The 17947-nt window shown below is 58.4% G+C and overlaps 1 protein-coding gene across 2 annotated transcripts in view; it reads left to right on the top strand.

Moving 5' to 3' along the window:
- The first annotated feature begins 1078 nt into the window (after positions 1-1078).
- DLG3 (discs large MAGUK scaffold protein 3) overlaps positions 1079-17947 on the top strand; it is a 44008-nt gene continuing 27139 nt past the window's right edge. For both annotated transcript variants that reach the window (XR_015798075.1, XM_088151608.1), the window contains exons 1-4: positions 1079-1202; positions 2812-2943; positions 3864-3997; positions 5291-5410. Coding sequence is in view for 1 of the 2 variants with exons in the window: in XM_088151608.1 (XP_088007734.1) it covers positions 1187-1202; positions 2812-2943; positions 3864-3997; positions 5291-5410 (402 nt within the window). In the remaining variant the exon portion in view is untranslated. The remainder of the gene's footprint in view (positions 1203-2811; positions 2944-3863; positions 3998-5290; positions 5411-17947) is intronic.

Here is a 17947-nt window from a genome sequence, read left to right as displayed (position 1 = left end):
CTAAACTGATGAGCAGAGAAAAGGACTCTTTCTTTAATTCACTTGTAAAGGAATGGAAACGAGTGAGGGGGAGGGCTGTGCTCTTGCTGCTCAAGCTTGAGGCAGAAGAATTTTTCCCCATCACGTATCACTTGAGTTTAATGCCATCCCGGCTCTACTTGACACTTGAGAAATGTGACGTGGGCTACCGATGTGGCTAAAATGGCCCAGCAAACCACGCTTGTTCCCGACGATGGAGGCATCTCTCCCCTCAGCCTAATAGTTCCTGGGGAAATCATCCTCTTTTCGCTGGGGGTGATGCTAAATAGTCCAAGGGGGGGGCATCTTTCCACTGGCTGCAACTGGCAGATTGGGGTACCCCTGAAAATAAGGGAGAGCATAAATTCCCAGAGCAGGTACGGTACATCCTGTCCTTGGCAGGCACTGATTCTCACCAGTTAACAGCACAAAAGCCGAGTCCAAGCTCGGCTGAAGAATTTAAAGGAAGAGGAAAAAACCCTGCAATTCAAAACTTCGTAAGTGAGGAAACGAGCGCACAAAGTGTTCAGTTACGAAAATGGTGCAAATGGAAGCCAGAACCGTGCCCTTCCAGTAACCATGCCTCGCTCTAAAAGCCATTCTCACGGAGAGCGACAACCCGTGTCTCCGCCTGGGCCACCGCACGTGAGGGATGCTCGCAAGCCAGCTGTTGATTCCACGGGGGTGTGTGTGTCTGAACCGCAGCCGGGGAGAACCGAAGGAAGATGAACTTGGCAATGTGAAAGTTTGGGGTGACCCTCCCAGGAGAGTGTCAGGGTGCTACGGCCGAGGAGGGGGGCGGAGAGGGGGCGCAGTCCCGCCGCGGTTCTAGTCCCCTCGCCGCCAGCTGCCTGTCTCCGGAGCTTCGGGCGGCTTTGTGGGTCGGATCCCTCCCGGGGCTGCCGTCGCCCGCGGCGGGAGAGCGGGGTTTCTAGTCCTCATGATCTAGAGGGGGAGCGGCTGCGGGGCGCCTGCAAACGGCAGCCGAGAAGCCACTTCTTGCGGCCGCCTCCCGATCGGCCAGCAGCGAGTCCTCCCGCCCAGAAAGTTGGAGGCGGCCCCTTCGCCGCCGCCTCTTCCCGCCCTCCCTCCGGCCAGGCGGCCCAGCCTCGCCCTCGCCCCTCGCCCGCCCGCCCGCCTTCCTCCCTGGGACGTGCCGCCCGGCCCCATGAGCAGCCAGAGGGGTAAGGGGGCGCTGCCCGCGGGGAGGGGGCCGGGGGACTGAGGACCATCGGCGCCCCCGCGGGACCAGCCCGACCCGGGGCGGCTCGGAGGGACCTTCTCGGCCGCTGAGCCGCCCCGGACCTCGAGGGGCCCCGAAGCTACGGCCTTTCCGGGCGCGGGACGCCGGCCAGCTGGGCAGGAACTTTCTCCTCTTTTCCGGCGGGGGGGGGGACGGGGACTTCCAAGCAGGAGTTCCGGCGGCGCTGAGATTTTCCGGGCAGCAACCGGAGCTTCGGGACAGGGCTGGGAGGGGGGCTGGGGGCCACGCTTGCCGCCCCTGAGGGGCTCCTGGCGGCTGCACCCCGGGGAGATGCAGGTGGTGCGGACTTCCACCTGTCGACGGCCGGGCTCTTGGCTCCTCTTCCGCCGCCCCTCCCTCTCCCCCTCCCTGGCAGGGATTGCCCCTGCTAGAGGCGAGGCTGCAGCCGCCCGGGGTCCTCCCGCCTTTTCACCTGAGATGCCCCTGGGGAGGAAGGCCACCCGTAGGCCTCTCTGGGCTGCAGAAAAGCTGTGCTTCTAGTCCGTGTGGTCGGTGCCTTCCTCTCGAAAAGCTGCTTCCCTTCTCTTTCCACCACAGGAGGCCTCCCAGCCTTGGACTTTGGCTCCGAAGCCGGGCCTGAGCCAAGAGTATCTCCAAGGGCTGGACGGGCATCGTTTGGTGTGGTTGGATGTGGGACCCCTCCCGGGAAAGCGGAAGGCCTGGCTGCCCTCTTCTCTGGAATCTTCTGGGGCCCCATTTGCGGAACGCGCCCGGCCTAGGAAGGATCGTTGGGAGATTTGCAGGCTGGGGTGCAGGCAGAGCAGACACGGCCCCCGGGGGGTAGCAGTGGGCGCCTCCTGGGAGTGGCAGAGACGCTTGGCCGCCTCTTGCCTCTGCCCAAGGATCTTTGTTTAGGGCTGCTCTTCACAGAGGGGAGCCCCTGGGCTGGGGAGAGGCTTCTGGCCAGCCAGGGAGCCAAGGAGGAGGCTCAGGCATTCAGTTCAGCTGTCTCTGCCTTCCCCCGCCAGCCCCTGGTGCTCTCTCTGGCCCTCCTCCAAACCAAATGGCTGAGAGATGCCTGCATTGGGGGAGGAACTCAAGGATGAGGGTGGGAGTCTTTCAAAGAGTGCAGGGCTGGTCTTGTGGAAGGGACAATTGAAGCACCCAGGCTTCTCAGCAGCTCCTCCCATCCCTGCTAGCAAGCTTGGGGTCACTCCAATGGAGATGGCGGTGTTTCCTCAGAGGAGATTTCCTCCAGCGGTCCCTGGCTGTATGTCGAGGTAGGACCGGCATAGACGCTTTCACCGAACCCTCAGAACCGCTGCTCCTTGGTGCTGGCAGGCCTGCTCTTGCCACGGTTACAGGAAAGTCCTGGTACTGGACGCCTGTTTGCCCTGAATGTGTGAGCGCAGACCATGGAGTCAGAGGATTCCAACCCCAGGGTTGGAGACAACAGGGAGAGAAGGAGGAATTCTCTACCAGCTGAAGGGGACCTGCGTTTGCAGAAGAGGAGCTGTGTGTCCTGGGAATGGGGGGAAGGCCTTGCTGGATGAGTCCCCGGGCCCTCAAGCTTTGCTCTTGCCTTGCAGACACTCAGCGAGCTGTGGCGATCCTGGCCCGGTATCAGAGGATTTTGGGGTCCCTGGCGGAGCAGCCCCTGCGAGCCTCCATTGAGAAAGTGGTGCACGTATTTCAGAGCGAGCTTTTCCAGGCCCTGCTGGGTAAGGGTGGCTGGGAGCAGCCAAGAGCACAGGCTATGCCCATTCCTGGGGATGCACCTGGGAGCAGGCTCCCCTAAACCAGAGCTGCTGTTTGGGGGGTGATGCTCAGGCCTCCCCAGAGCCATGTCCAACAAAGACAGGAGTCTCTGCAGGATACGTTCTGCAGCCTCTGTGCAGTTACTCCCTCAGAGACATTTCCAGCTTCGAGGCTTGTAGCCTAATATGAGAAGCTCAGCCAGGTGGGGGCGCAGGAGAGGCTTCTCACGGGGGTGGGGGGGTGGGGAGCATCTTTGCTCCCCTTGCTGGCTCAGCTCAGGGTTCCTCTGCCAGAGCAGAGCTGATCTAGCCATGGCAGCCCCTTTGGCTCAGCGGGTGAGACCCTGCCTGGGCGTTCCTGGCTGGCTCTCCTGACCAGGGGGGTGAGGCCATGCCCTGCAGGGTGGCTGGTAGGTGGTTCTCCTTTCCAAGGAGGGGCCCTGCCCGCTTCTGGGTGGGAGGCTGCCTCACACAGACTCTCCCAAGAGGCTGTCAGGATCTCTGAAGGCAGAGGCGGGCGAAGGTTCACCCACCCTGCTGGAGACCCCCACGCTTTGATTCTGATGAGGGGCTGTGGGGAGGTGGGGCATGGCTGGGCACCGCTGGCAACCTCTGGGAGTTGTATTTGGGAGGGCTCAGCTCTTTCCATCCTGGGGAGGGAGAAGATACATTCTGGGGCCCCAACCTATCAGCTTGCTTGTTGTGGGTCTCCAAAAGCGCAGGGCAAGCTTCACTGCGTTTTCCTCAGAGGGCAACTGGTGATGCCCGTGAGGTTGCAGCCTCTGGGCCCAAGGGTCTTCCAGTGGGGTTCTCGGCCAGGGAGAAGGGCAGGGGGGGGTCTTCTGAGGTGGCTTCTCTAAGGCATCTTTCGGCCTGTCTTCCAGACATTCAGGAATGCTACGAGCTGAACTTGCTCTCTGCTTGCCAGCAAGATGGATCTGCTGATCTGGAGCCTGGGGGCCCCTCCAAGACCCAGGAAGATGTCAGCCCGGGGGGTCAAGAGGGCCAGGCACTGCAGGTGAGACCCGTGTGCCACCTGAACGAGGGGCTTTCCATGCTCTCCCTCTTGCCAGTTTTCATTGTGCGCATTTTACAGCTCACTGACACCTACTTTGCTTTGTGCCAGTGGTGTGGAACGGCTTTTTGCCCCACACTCCCGCCCAAGCCATTTCTCCCCAAGCCCCAAATCTACCTTTGCTCTGGTGACGTGACTCCTTGCCCTTCTCTCTCGGTTGCTGAGCTGGACAGAAAGATGTTTGAGAAGAATGCCGTGGGTGTCCACGGGGAGGTTTAGGACGGGACTCCAGGAGTCTTTATTGTCTTTATGGCTTTCCCCAGCCAGTTTTGGATCCCCCTGCTACCTCTGGGGGGATTCAAGTCCCTGCCCTGATTCGAGGCTGCCCTGGCCCCAGACTGGCCCAGGCAAGGGTGGGGGGAGGCTGGCCCTCGGCGTTGGCCTTAGAATGGCTCCTCCCCACCCCGCCACCCCCTTCTCTCCTCCCTCCTGCCTCCACCGTCCTTCCTTAGTAATGACCTCCTTGCGTTCTCAGGTTTCTTTCAAAATTTCAAGGCAGGGAACAGACACCTCCCGGCCGATTGCGAGGGTGCATGCCCCTGTGTGGAAGCCTGCTTCTCCTTCACCCCAGCCTTGAGGCCTTCTTAATGAGCTCCGTTTTAACTGGCCAAGGCTGAGAAATTAGTATCAGTGATTTTCAGTGCTTATCTTTTAAAAGAGGAAAGAACAAATATTTCATCCTCATGGCAACAGCAGAGCTTAGATGGAATTGGCAGGTGGATGCTTGTAGCCCGGTCAACAGCTTAGGAGCCCAGAGGTGCAGTTTTGAGAGAAGGTGGCTCCAGGAGGAAGGATTAGTAAATGTGCGGCTCTCTGGCACTGCTAATCAGTGTAGGTCTTAGACAAACGTGCATACAATCTTCCGGGTGTTTTAAAACCATCTGAGCCGCCACCATGCTGGTAGGGAAGCTGCAGACGGGATTGGCAGAAAGTGGGTTCTGCTCCCCTTGTGCCTCTTCAGGAGCCTGGCAGGGGTTCTGCGGATGCAGCCAAGAAGTTGCGTGGAGGCTCACCTGGGGGGTACGTAGTCCCGGGTAGAGCTCCCAGGAGTCAGGCCCTTTGCAGCTCGGTCCGGAAGCTGTTCTCTTGCTCCTGAAGAGTTCGACGTCCCCAGATCCAGGCCAACAGCTGGCAAGGTCCTCTTGCGTGTTCCTTTTCAAAACAGAAGCCCTTCTTTCTCTGTAGCTTCTGCTCCGATCCCCATGGTTTCACCAGGCTGCTTTTTCAATATTCCAGGGAAGAGCAACGGGGGGCCAAGATCCAAAGCCACGGTTGGTGAGAGTGACTGAGAGCAGGACTGAGCTGCCCGCACGAGTCTGCGGCCTGGCCGTGGGGGTCAGCAGCACCTTGCCCAAGGTGAGGGTCTTGACGCTGCAGAGAAGCAGCTGGGGGCAAAGCCAAGGGAAGGGAGCAGCTGCTCTGCAGGAGAAGGTCTCAGGTTCGCCTCCTGTGAATTTATGAGGTCCAGGGGATGAGAACGAGGCTGTGCAAGGGTTCAGTCTGATTCAGAAAGGAGGGGGCAGAAGAGTTGCAAAGGGGGGGGATCTAATTTCTTCCTTCTCTCTGGAGTTCACTTGTGCTTAAGACCTCCTGGAGCAGCCTGCTTTTCTCCTACGTGGAGGCTTTCCCCCTTAAGCCAGCAGGGTCCCCACTCTAGATAAAAACGAGGCTCTGAAAGTTAGAAGAACAAAGCAGTCTCACAGCTAAAAGCGGTGCCCGCTATTTTTCTTGCAGCAATAGGTTCCGCGCGTCACCCATACTCCCGTAATCTTTTGTCAAGCCTCACCCTGGGGGTCAGCGATAAGTCAAGATTCGGGGGGGTGGACGAGGACGCACCTGCATCCGCCTGAGTTCAGCCCTGTGCCCCGACGAAGGCCGGTTCTGCCCCCTGTTCAGGGCTTCCCCTGTTTGATCGCAGGGAGGGCCCGCAGTTCGGCACTGCTAAAAGGTCAGCTGTCATCCGGGACCGTCCGGTAGCTTCCCGAGCATGGAAGGGGGACTGGCCAGGCAGCCGGGGCCGTGCCGTGCCGTGCCGTGCCGTGGCTTCCTTGCAGCGGAGGGGAGAGCCGGTTGGGCCACGAGCGAAGCCCGTTTCACGTGGGCTCCTTTCCCCTCCTGACATCTTCCTGCTGCTGCCTAGCAACCCGGCTGCCGTCTGCATCGAGCCAGGAGACAGGCTGGCTGCAGGAATGGCGGAAGAGACCTTTCAGGGGGATTGGGGGCCCGGGAGTCCCACGTGGGCTCCCCGGGAGCCCCATCCTGTCCATGCGGGTCCGGTGCCCGGCGGCTCTCTCTGGGTTATTCAAGGCGGCAGCAGCGGCAGCAGCAGCGGAGTCAGGCTGCCGGCTCTGCGCTGGGGCAGGCCGAGGAAGCAGTAGGAAGCACGCCCTGTGCCCCAGGAAGACGTGGAGCCCTTCTTGGTGCAGGCGGGGGAGAGGGGGCAGAGGAGGGCCTCCTGACTTCTCCCCTGCTTCGCCTCACGCTCTGGGGTTGGGCCACCCTTTCCCGGCCTCAGGACATGGCTGCCCTCCTCCGCCATGAAATGCCCCCCTGCTGCGGTTTGGGACACGCAGCGCAGGCAACGTGCCCTGCCGCCATCGGAGCGCCCGTGGGGTGCAGGACCATCGAGGGCTGGGCTGGGGCAGTTCCTAGCTGCGGGGTCTCTGAGCACTGGCGCAGGCTGGCCCACATCTTACACGAGGAAACCCGCCGAACAGGCCAAAAGTATGCTGTGGTTTGGATTTAGTTCTCGTGCTTCCTGCTCTCTCCCTGCCCACAATTTGGGGTAGATTTTTAGATTAAAATCCTGTAGTTCCTATCTGATTTTCAGCTGCCTGTCGCAAGTGGAGTCTGCAATTTCCCTGCTGACGTGTTCTTTTGCCCTCAAGGTGGTACCGCTGGAGGACCCCTTTTCCCCTTGGATAAGCCGTTTGCGTGTTTGGCCTTCTGTTCTTCTACCCATGCTGAGCGACTGTGGGGGCACAAACCCTCGCCAGCTTTATGCCACTACAGCAAGATGGCTGCATTACTGTCCAGGCGAAGGAGGTCGGTTTCTTTTGGCCGCTGCAGTTTGGCGGGAGCCAAATATTCCTCCCTGGCCAGGCCTCCAGCCCATGGGAAGAGACAGGAGGCGGGTTTTTCTGTGTGCGCCTCTGAGTGGGTGTGTCATATGGCTTGTGGGTCAGGAGTATGGACCCCGGAGTCCTGATTCTCCCCAGATAGTTCCCTCTCTCATTTCCCTGCCCTCGTATTCCTCAAGGGGATCAAGCCGTTCGGAGCCCCTGAGTTAAAATTAACCCTGTGCCAATGAGAAGCTTGGGGTGGCGCTTCCTTCTCCCTCCACTTCACGCATCGCTGCGGCATCTCCTCTTCCTCTGGTTCTTCAGCTGGGCTGAGGAGAGGCTTTCGAAATTCATTCCTTGCCCGGAATCTCCCAGTGAGGACTCTCAGAACAACTTAAGAGCGCGGTTGGAAGCTGGGAAGTGATTTCCTTCTGTGAACCAAGAGCTGAGCTTCATTGTCACACCGGGTCCTGCCCCCCATCTTGGCAAGGTCCCCACTGGCAATCCAGTTCAGCTGCCAGTCTCCCCAAGAGATTCCTATCCTCTGGGTCCTCTTGAGCCTCCCTTGCCACCCCAGTGGGTGTCCAGAGATTCACGGCCTGACTTGGGTTTTGATGTCTGCTGAAAAATGGCCGAACTGTGACTCACAGTAACTTTTTCTGCACCTCTTTCGGGTGGGGAGCATGTTAGTCTATTGCAGCAAATGCTGGGCAGCCTAGAGAACAGAAAGATCTTACAAAAATATAATCAGTTTAGACTATGGTTTCCCAGGCCAACAGTCTCCATAGCGTGGGGTCTCCATGTACCCAGTTCAGAAGAGACTATCCTACAGATCTAGATAATCTGGAGTTACTCCAGAAGCTTTTGTCCGGTGGATTCAGTTTTCCACAGCTGAATTGTCCCGGCAGAAATGCTTGTGCAGGTTCTACTCCAGACACTGTTTCACAGGCTGGCATCCTACGTTGGTTTCTTGGCTTAGCATGCCGTCATGGCTTTTGTGAGATGCTAGGTGGGAAGGAGGGACTGCAGAGTTGGGAAAAGAGGCACGCTTCCTGGGGAGCGTAGGATTTTTTTGGAAGGCAACTGAAAAGTCTGGAAATTGAATTTGTTAAGGCCTCAACGGTCCCTTTAAGAAATCTCGGCTGCTGGTATTCCAGTTCGCCGGCTGATTGGCTGGAGAGTGAGTGGGCGGGAGGGGGAGGGAGCAGCCATTCAGAAATCTGTTGCAGTACCTCCCTTATTTAAAGGGGGACCCAGCGAGGGGGGGCGTTGAAGGAACAGCCTGTTCCCCCCTCTCTGCTGCAGGGAATCCAGGCAGCAGGGTGCCCGGGAGGGTTCTAGATCTTGAGATTCAAGGCCTGGAAGAAAGGTCAATGGCAGCAGACAGGAGATCCCTCTGGGCTGTTCCTGGCTCTGGAAGGGGGTGCTAGGAGCCACGCACCCCAGCATAGATGGAGGCTGCCCTAAAATGAAATCTGACTTAATGTGCACTTAAATGCAACTGACTTCAGGCCACATTCACTGGATTAGATTATTTCATCACTTTCCCCTAAGCTTAGAAGGGTTTTCCGAGGACATCTTGTAGCTGCTGATGTTGGCTTCCAAAGGTGATGATTCCCATTGGCGTTGCCTCAGCCTCTGCAGGTGGTGGACTAAAACTCCCATAATGCTCTTTCGGCCTCCCGTGAGGTCCTGGTTTGCCCCTGCTGCTACTGCCCCAGCCCACTGGAGGACTGAGCACTAGACCCTCCAGGCAGTTGGATCACCCCCTCCTTTGGGGCTTTTCTCTGCAGACTGTGTTAGTTCTCTTTAATCAGTCTCCCCTGGCCCTTTCATTGCAACGTACTGTCTGTCAGGGAGGCAGAAGTGACCACACGTAAGGGGTGGGGATGGTGGGGATTGCTTTGAATTGCTCAGAGATGGGCCTCCTGGGTCACTCAAAGTTACACCATGCTCCCTGTCTTGAGATTGCCTCACCCACCGTTCAGTGTCCACATCATGCTAAGCCACAGTTTGTTCAGTTTGGTTTCTTGAATGGAAAGTGACCTACTGTAGATCACAAAATAGCTTACAGACATCAGGGGTTGGGCTTGTATAACTCTCTAAGCAAAACCAAATGAACCACAGCAAAGCTTAATGTGATGTAGGAATCCACCCAACTTGGATTGTGCTGGCTGCCTGGGGACTTTTAGAGCATCCAAAACCCAGTTACAAATCAATTGATCAGGTCCTGGAGGGGTTTTCCCCCTGCCACCCTCCCCGGGAATTCCCAGAATTCCCAAGCCAGAATGGCCATTGCTGAGATTCTGGGTGCTGAAATCCACCCATCAGAAATGGCTCAGTCTGGGGTTGGGGGTTGGGTTGACAGTGGCAATTCTTAAGACGTGGTGTGAGGGTTAAGGAAGAGGTATATGCAGTCTTTGAGTGGCATTCCAGGGGGCACATTCCAGGAGGTCAGCAACCAGGCAAGAACTGTGATTCAAACTGAATTAGTTACATTAATTAACATTTACTATGTACCTGTCATAGTAACCATTATAATTTGGTGGCAGTTGCTTGGCATGAGGATAGTGGCTGCAACAAGGTTTTGGAGAACTGTAGGTCCAGGGAGCCCTAGGCTCAAACCCCTACCCTCCGGGAGAGTCACTGTGGATGTGGCCAGTCACTCACTCTCAGCCTTGCACACTTTCCATGGTTGTTGTGAATGCTACATAGAAGAGAGGAGTCTGTGTGTTCCTCAGCTCCCGTGGGCAAAGCCTTTGGCTGCAAGAGCCCCCTTTGCCCATTGTTCTGGGGCCAGAAGATTCTAGATTCTAGAAGAATCGCTGTGGTCTTGTGGAAGGCTCTACTCGGGGTGGGCCTTGGATACAGATCCTTGCACCCTGTGCAGCTCAGGAATCTGACCAAGGGGAGGAGGACTCTAGTCCCACATCATCACACGCGCCCAAGGAAACCTGAGCACTGCCAGGTCTGCAAGAGGCAGAGGGGTTCCTGGAGTGGCTGAACTGGTGCCTCTGGGGTGGGCTTGAATCCCTGTAAGTCCTGATTAAGAAGCTGCAGCCAGCATGGATGGTAATGGCCTCAGAGACAGACCTTCATTGGTTTGGAGTTGTTTGATGGACCTTTGTAGATATTTCTGTTTCTGAAAGGTGTTTCTGAGTTGGAAGCTACGGGGGCAGAGGATATGGTTGGAAGAACTATCTTCTCCTGGCCAGAGGAGATGTTTTGCAAACAGCCTTCCCCTGATTCCTTCCTTCTCCCTAAGATAAAGAATGCAAATTATTCTTCAGACAGCTTTCACGCAACACAACCTAGCAGGTCACACTGTTCTTTCTACCAGGGTTGATTCCGTTTGCATGTGATGTAGAGGTGGCAAAAAGTTGAAACGTCCGTGAATCATGCTTCATGTGTACCACACTGGTGAGGATCTTAACTTTGGCAGATATGGGGTTTGGAAGCCTCAATTCAGAGGATTACAGGAGGGCCTTCTGTGCCATTCCAGAGTTCCTACGTTCCATGCGCCATTTTAGAAACGAAGATCCCAGGAAACGTCATTTTAGTAACGATAGAGCCCGCTTCTCTACTGGTTTCAGTCTGCCCAGTAAGATTGGGCAGGGCTGGCGTGCTCTGCCTCCCGTCAGCAAAGAAGGGCATCTTCTGAGACTCCAGAAATGGGATTTCTCTGGGGCTGCCCCTGCCTTCTTGGAACAGTGTCCCCCTGAAGTCTGCACAGCCCCAACCCCCTTGTCCTTCTGGGAAGCCACGAAGACTTGGCTCTTTCGGTGGACGCTGGGAGAGGGGAATTCAGATTCTGCCTCTTGTGCTCTCCGGCTCTGCTGACGGAAGCGGGTTTATTTCTCTTACTGTTGGCTGTGTTGTTCCAGTTTTAATTGTTTCTTAGCCTTGCGTGCTACCCAGAGTTCCTTTGGCAATTAATGAATCAAACTAATGTATAAGGCAGACAAACGTGGGGAATTCTCTTTCGGGGAAAACTTGAGGAATTCGGATGCTCTGAGCCTTAAGGTGCTGCTTAGGGATGGCTGGAAGTGTTATGGGATGGATACCTTAATAGGCTGGCCTGGCCTGGTTTGGAACCTAACCAGGATCAGGCCTAGTTAGTTCTTGGATGAGAGACCACCAGGATGTTCCCAACTGTGGACTAGATTGGGAGGATGGAAAAAGCGGCCCAGAGGTACACAGGTGAGCAGCTCTCTGACTGCTGCCAGAACAGCAATGTTCCGAGAAAGCGATTGCTCTCGCCCAGGTCGACGGCGGTCGCTCTCTGACCTTGACTGATCTTGGGAATCTGGTCGGAGCTGGAAGAGGAAGCCCAGACTCAAAGCCGGGGCCGTCAGCCGGGGGAGGAACGGACAAAAAGGCCTCCCGTTATCGATCGGCAGGCAGTTGTGTGTCGAATGGGTGTGAGGAGCAGAGTAAGGGGGGGGCTCGAATGAGAGCAGAGGGGCGATGCTGCCCTGGGATCCAGAAGAGCAGAGAGGGGGCTTCCGATCCCTTTGGGAGGACTTCTGGCCATGGGGCTTTCCCAGCCTAGCCTACCTCGCAGGGAGACTGCAGGCAGAACGAGAAGCGGGAGAGGAGAGGTAGGGGCGCGTCCCTCCGTGCCCCCCCCTCCCCCGCGTGCGGTTTCCAGGAGGGCTGCCTCTGTGTCTTTAAGGCCCGCTGCTTAACATGCTCGGCGCTGCTGCCGCTGCCCCGCGCGCCGATTGGCTGCGGCGTCGCGAACGGGAGGCTGGAGGGCGAGCGAGCGAGCGAACGCGATGCTCTGCCTGCTCCCTTTCCCGTCCAGGGACCACAGGCGGCGGCGGCGGCAGCAGCACCAGCACCAGCACCGGAGGCGGCAGCACCAGCCCCGGCAGCCCCGTCCCCCGCCGGGCCCGGAGGAGCCCCGCGCGCCGCAGCGGCAGCGGCAGCGGCAGCCGCGCGCCCGCCGGGCCGGGGCCGGGGCTCGCTCGCCCGGCCGCCCCTCGCAGCCGCGGCCGCCGGGGGAGGCGGCGCCCCCTCCCCGAGCTTGGCAGGCTGGTTGGGCTGGGCGATGCAGCGCGGCTGCCGCCGCCGCCGCCGCGATGATGCGCTAGCGACGGCGGCGGCGTGGTCGGCGCGCCCGCGGAGGTGACGGGCTCCGGCGGCCGGCGGAGGGCGCGGCGCGGCGCGGCGTAGCGGGAGCCGGCGGGCCATTGTCTCCCGGCGCGGCACGATGCACAAGCACCACCACTGCTGCCGCTGCCCGGAGTGCTACGAGGTGACGCGCATGGCGGCCCTGCGGCGCATGGAGCCCCCCAGCTACGGAGAGTGGCAGCAGCACGAGCAGTTCGGCGGCGGGGGCGGCTACGGGGGCTACGGCTCGCAGACGCTGCCCTCGCAGCCCGGGGGCGCCGCCCCCACGGCCCGGGCCAAGGGCAAGCTGGTCCCCACGGCCCGCGACAGCGCGCCCCCCGCGCCCCCCAAGCAGGGTCCGGCCAAGGGGGGCGGCGGCGGCGGCGGCGGCGGCGCGGGCACCCCTAAGATCAACGGCAGCAGCCCCGCCTGGTGGCCCGAGTGCACCTGCTCGAACCGCGACTGGTATGAACAGGTGGGTGCCGCTTCTCGGACGCCGGCGGGGGGAGGGGGAGAGGGCGGGGGGTCGCGCGCCTCGCCGGGCAGGGGCCTCGCAGCCCCGCCGCCGCACCGGGAGCTGTCCGCGCGTGGGAGCGGCCGGGGCGCCGGGATGTGCCCCTTCCCCTGACTGAGGGCCAAGCAGCTGTTGGGGAGGACGGCAGCTTTGGGGCCGGCAGCACCCCCCTCTCCGTGGGGGCTGCTTCTGATAAAAGGTGGCTGGGGGGACCTCGGACCCTTTGGCCCCGGCCCAGAAGGGGATCGGGAAGCCTCCCCCGCTGCCAGCCGCCTTGGCTAGACCAGCCGAGAAAATGGATGGAGTCTCACGCGAGGCAGTAAAATGGAGGCTCTCTCGATGGGTCCCCCGCCTTGTGCGAGTGGGCCAAGCCTCTGTCGCTGGAGGTGGCCTTGCCTCGCCCCAACCCGGCCCTTGAGGGGCAGAAGACGGGGGGCCGTTCTGGGGGTGGGAGAGAACCCTGCCTGGTGCTCACGTTCCCTGCCTGCGTGGTGCTGGCTTCTTGCCTTGGCGCTGGGCACTGCAGTTGTGCTAGACCACCTGCCTCTGCCTTTTCCTAATGCCCCCTCCCAAATGCAGCCTTGGCCAGCTCCTGGGGGGGGGGGTCACTCTGGGCAATCTGTGTGGTGCGTGTATGTGTGAGAGCTGCTGGGTTCCCTTCCCCCGGAGCTGTCAGATGGAAATCTCTCCTAAGATGGCAGTGACAAGATGTGTGTGCATATGTGTGCGTGCGTGTGCACGCATGCTGGGGTGGAGAACAGCTCTGGTCTGGGTCTCGTTGTCTAACCTGGTGCTGGTCAAAAGGCCCGATGGTGTGATGGGAAAAGATTTGGGAGAATTGGGGGGCTGTTTTGGAGGGATGGCAGAGCAGTTGAGCTGGAAAGGTGCCTCTGCAGGCCGAGGAGGCTGGGAGAGAGGCCGGGAAAGGCCAGATTGCTCACTGGGGTGTCAGGAGGGTGTAGGCGCTGAGCTTTGCTGCCTCCGGTGGGGAGGGGTGGCTCGCACTCTGCCAGGCTGACAACTGGAGCTGCTGCTGGCATGTTCCCTGATCGCCTGTTACTAGGGGGTGGGTGTGTTTAGCCGTGTCAGAAAGGGAGGTGGGGTTCTGTCCCAGGTTGCCCCCTACCCCATTCTTCCTGCGTCCTAGCTGTGCATGCGTGCTGTTCGCCTCCCTGGCTGCCCCTAGGCTGCCTCGTCCTCCCTTAGGGTGCATGCGCTCTCTCTGGAGCATGGCAGAAGGCCTGGTCTGAAAGGAGAGTGGCTGCAATGAGCAAGGCTGTGGGGGGATCGACAGACCCTGGGGGAGGCCGTGCTGCTCAGACCGTGTGGGTCTTGCATGCGGGAGAAACCCTCAAGCAGGGTCTTTTCGGCAGGGCAGCTCCTCCTTTCTGCCCCTGGGCCATTTCCCAGAACTAGCGAAGACGGAAATGGTCTCCCTGCCTCCTTAGCGGGGGCATAAAGAAACCCGCACCTCTTCGCCATTGTGGAGTAATCCAGAATGGGGCACACGTAGCCTGGCAAGGAGGGAGATGGGAATATCTGGAGAGGTGGGCCCTGCCTGCCCCGCAGCTAGCCTGTGCTCACAGGGAGTTTGGGATTGGGGTTTTAGCTGGTGGGGGGGCACATGTGAGGAGCACCGGGAAGGGGCCAATCCAGGGCCCCCCAGTTCAACTCGTCGCAAGGCTGCTCTGGGGATCCTTGTCAGGAAAGTGAGAGGCAGCGTTAGCTTCTGGTGACCTGGCTCTCCCACTCTTGATGGCCCTGGAATGGCAGAAGAGGAGCTGCAGGGAGCCGGGCATCGCAGGCTCCTGGCCGTGGCGGCCTCAGAGGTTGCCTGAGGCAAAAGGAGTGGGTGGGGACGGATAAAATGGGGCAGGCGGGGTGGATGGTGTGCGTGCCCAGGAGCTTTCTGGAGCAGGAGGGCTGCGGGGGTCCCTGGGAACCGGCAGGTTTCCCGAGGCGGTGGGGGGAGCGAGCTGAGGGAGAGATGGGGCAGAGAAACTGGAGGTGGGGAGGTTGGCAGGGTGAGGTTGCTATGGCTACTCATGTTCTATTCAGGAGAGGGAGGGAGCTTCATCCTGGCACTGGAAGGTGGAGGCGGAGGAGGGTGCCAGAGCAGGGGGAGTGGGAGAGCAGCACAGCTGGGGGGCAGGGGAAGTGGGCAAGCCGGCTTTGTGGGCTGGCGCGGGGAGAGCCGGGCCTCCGGGTGGCAGGCGGGGCCCCTGTGGGGAGCCCCCCTGCCGCCCTTGGGATGCTTCAGCCTGTTCTGTGCTGCTGTGAGTTTGTTCTGGCATTTGCTATGACTCAGAGGGAACCGAAAAGCTGCCCCCCCCCCCCGCCTCAGCCTCCTGGCATTGATTGTAAATGGGCTCAGTGGGACCTGAGAATGGAGGGCTTATCTTGGGTCTCCCGTCCATCTGAGGGACTCCGAGCACCTCCCTCCCCGTCCCCCCACCCGCCGTCTGAAGCTTGCCTTGGGGAAGCCACCGTGAGCCAGGCTTTGCTTTGGCCTGGCTGATGCCTCTTACCCGCCCTCTGTATCGGGGATCAGGGCGGTGAGTCGATCTCTGGAGCGCTTCCTGCGGTTTTCGGCTCTCAGTCACTTGCACAAGTCTGGAGAGGGGGGTTTCCGGGGTGTTCCAAACCAGCAAGGGCAGATTGAGGGGCTATTTCCAGCATCCTCTGTGCTTTCCTGTTGTGTCTGCAGTAGGATGCCCACCGCTGCACGATTTTATCACCTGTTGTCCACAGGTGTGCCATAGCGGCCCCTTCCTACCCCAGTGTGTCCCCAAGGCACTTTCTTCTCCTGCCCCTGGTGTGCTGATACTGAGCGGAAGGCCTCCAGCAGTGACCATCAGCCATTGTTAGTGACCCAGAGGCTCTATGGGTTATTCTTGTGTGCTTGAGAAAGTCCTCATGGGGGTCTTTATGCTGGGGCTGTGAGAGCAGATATGCTGGAACTGAACCTCGTTGGCCCACATTGACCCCATCTGGAGATCTTTCCGTTCCTCATTTATTGGTGAGTTTAGCATCAAGAGTCTGCCGTGTTAGAACATTTTACTGGCCCTGGGCAGGGTGGTCTCTTGTGTGGCCTGATAATGGGATCACATCTCCTTTTTAAGGCAGAGTTTAGGTAGCACAAGGCAGGCCTATGTGACAGAGGTGGGGCCTTCACGTTCCAGGCCCCCTTCCAGCGATAGATCCCAGCTCTGCAAGGGACGTAGCCAATTTCCCTCGGACTCCTCCAGGAGTTATCTCATCTCTGAATCTCTGTATAGACCATTTTAGGTCCTTGATACACTGATAATAAAATACGGAGTCCTTATATTCCCAGGCTCTGTGGTAGGATGCCCCCCACTGCACGATTTTATCACCTGTTGCCCACATTGATGTAACTCATGAAGAAGAAGGAGAGGGGGCTAACGGGGGCTTGGAGGATAAGGAGCTTCCATTCCCAGCAAGGCTGCCTTTTCTTCCTCCCTCCCTCGAACCTGCAGCATTCCTGCTTAGCTGCTGGGTCCATCCTCAGAAACAGGCCACGAGGACCATCCAACCTTGGCTGATCTTGAAAAATGACATAAAGTCAGAGGTTGGGAGAGGAAATCCAAAGATTAATCTGGGAGTCAAGAAAGCAAAGGCCAGCCGCTTCCGTCTTGTTGCCAAGAAAGGCATCTAAATATGTCCACGGAGCCACTCGGAATGGACTGACTTGAGCGGCTTGTGGCCAGGATCTGGTCCTGAGTCCTCCCAGTCTGGTGTCAATATCTGATGACTAATTTTTAGGTGGGGGGGAGCTAGTTTGGCTTCGCCTCCCTTTCTCTCTAGCAGGTAACCAGCTTGGCTTACAACCCAGCCTGAAACAAAACTCTGTGGCTCATTTCAGTACATTTGCCTTCGAAGCAGAGCCGACTTCTGCCTGCGGAGCCTCCCAGTCTTTCCCAGCAAAGGTTGAGAATCCGGCGAAGGGGCCCTCTCGCTGCCGGGCTCCCTGACTGCCTTCTGGGCTTCGCTGGCCCTTTCGTAAACCGGGAGCCTCGGAGATGTGGAGAGCAGCTTCTCGCTAGGCCTTGGGACCCTTCGTGTGGTTGCCAGTCCTGCCCGCAGATCTTGGCCGGCGGTCTAAAATAATACTTCATATTAAGAAGTTATATTTTGCTCTTATGGAGCATCGGCCCTCTGTCTCTGCAACAAGCCTGCGCTCAGCCGTTTTTAGATTAGATCGATTAAGGAGAAGGGCCCTCCTTGTCTCTTCCTGTTGGGACAGGAATATTGTTGCTTTGGTGCTTCCCTGCCCACAAAACTGGCCCCCTCCCTGTTGGCGGAAAAGATAGACCCCTTTGAATCTCAGTAGAATTTGATGCCTTTGGAGGGAGGGGCAGGGAGCCCCTGTGGCTGCCCCAGTGTTGTGGGACAGTGAGGGGTATTTTAAGACCAGGCTGCTCCACCTGATGGAAGAATCGCTGTCCAGCACCTTCGGCCAAGCTACGTGCCTCTGGACGTTTGCCAGCAGAGCGGGGAGCTTGCTTGCCCACAGAGTGTGGCCATTGGAAGGGCACTGGCTTCGGGTTGAAGATAGGGACAAGCAGTTGTTGATAAACACATTTAAATGTTCTTTTAAGGACCTTGGAGGCCTTCCCTCTGCCTGAAGTTACCCAGAGGTTAACTGGAAAAGCCTCCCTGGTCATAGAGGCGTCTCTCTGATGCTGACTTGGATGTCTTCTCATCACCAGGCAAAGACCTTTCACTTCGGCAGGTCTAAACCTTTTACTTCTGGTTTTAATTCTGGATTATCTGCTGCTCTGAGGGTTTCTTCCTTAATCTTGGTTTTTATGGATTCATAGAATTCTGAAGCTGAAAGGGCTCACTGAGGCCACGAAATCCAACTTCTTGCTGATCAGGGCAGAAATCCAAATCCCTGACAAATGGCTGTCCAGCTTCTAACACATCCAGCCGAGAGGAGCTCCACACTTCCTTAGGAAATTGGCTTCGCTGTCAGCCTGCTTACTACTACTACCACTGAGATGTTTTTACTAATATTCAAAGGGAAGCTGCCTTCCTATCACTTATCCTGGGACATACAGAATACAGTAGATAATATAACAATGCATGATAAGTAATTTCTCTGGGATGGTAGAGAATAGGTCCACCTTATTCTATGCAATATCCCTCGGAGACCCAGCTCATGGTACTTGGGCATCTTGT

Source organism: Python bivittatus, unplaced genomic scaffold (genome assembly GCF_059951505.1).
Source record: "Python bivittatus isolate LINGU-HERP-01145 unplaced genomic scaffold, Pbiv_v1 ctg000670_np1212, whole genome shotgun sequence".
Lineage (NCBI taxonomy): Eukaryota > Metazoa > Chordata > Lepidosauria > Squamata > Pythonidae > Python > Python bivittatus.
This window is presented reverse-complemented; position numbering and strand designations above follow the sequence as displayed.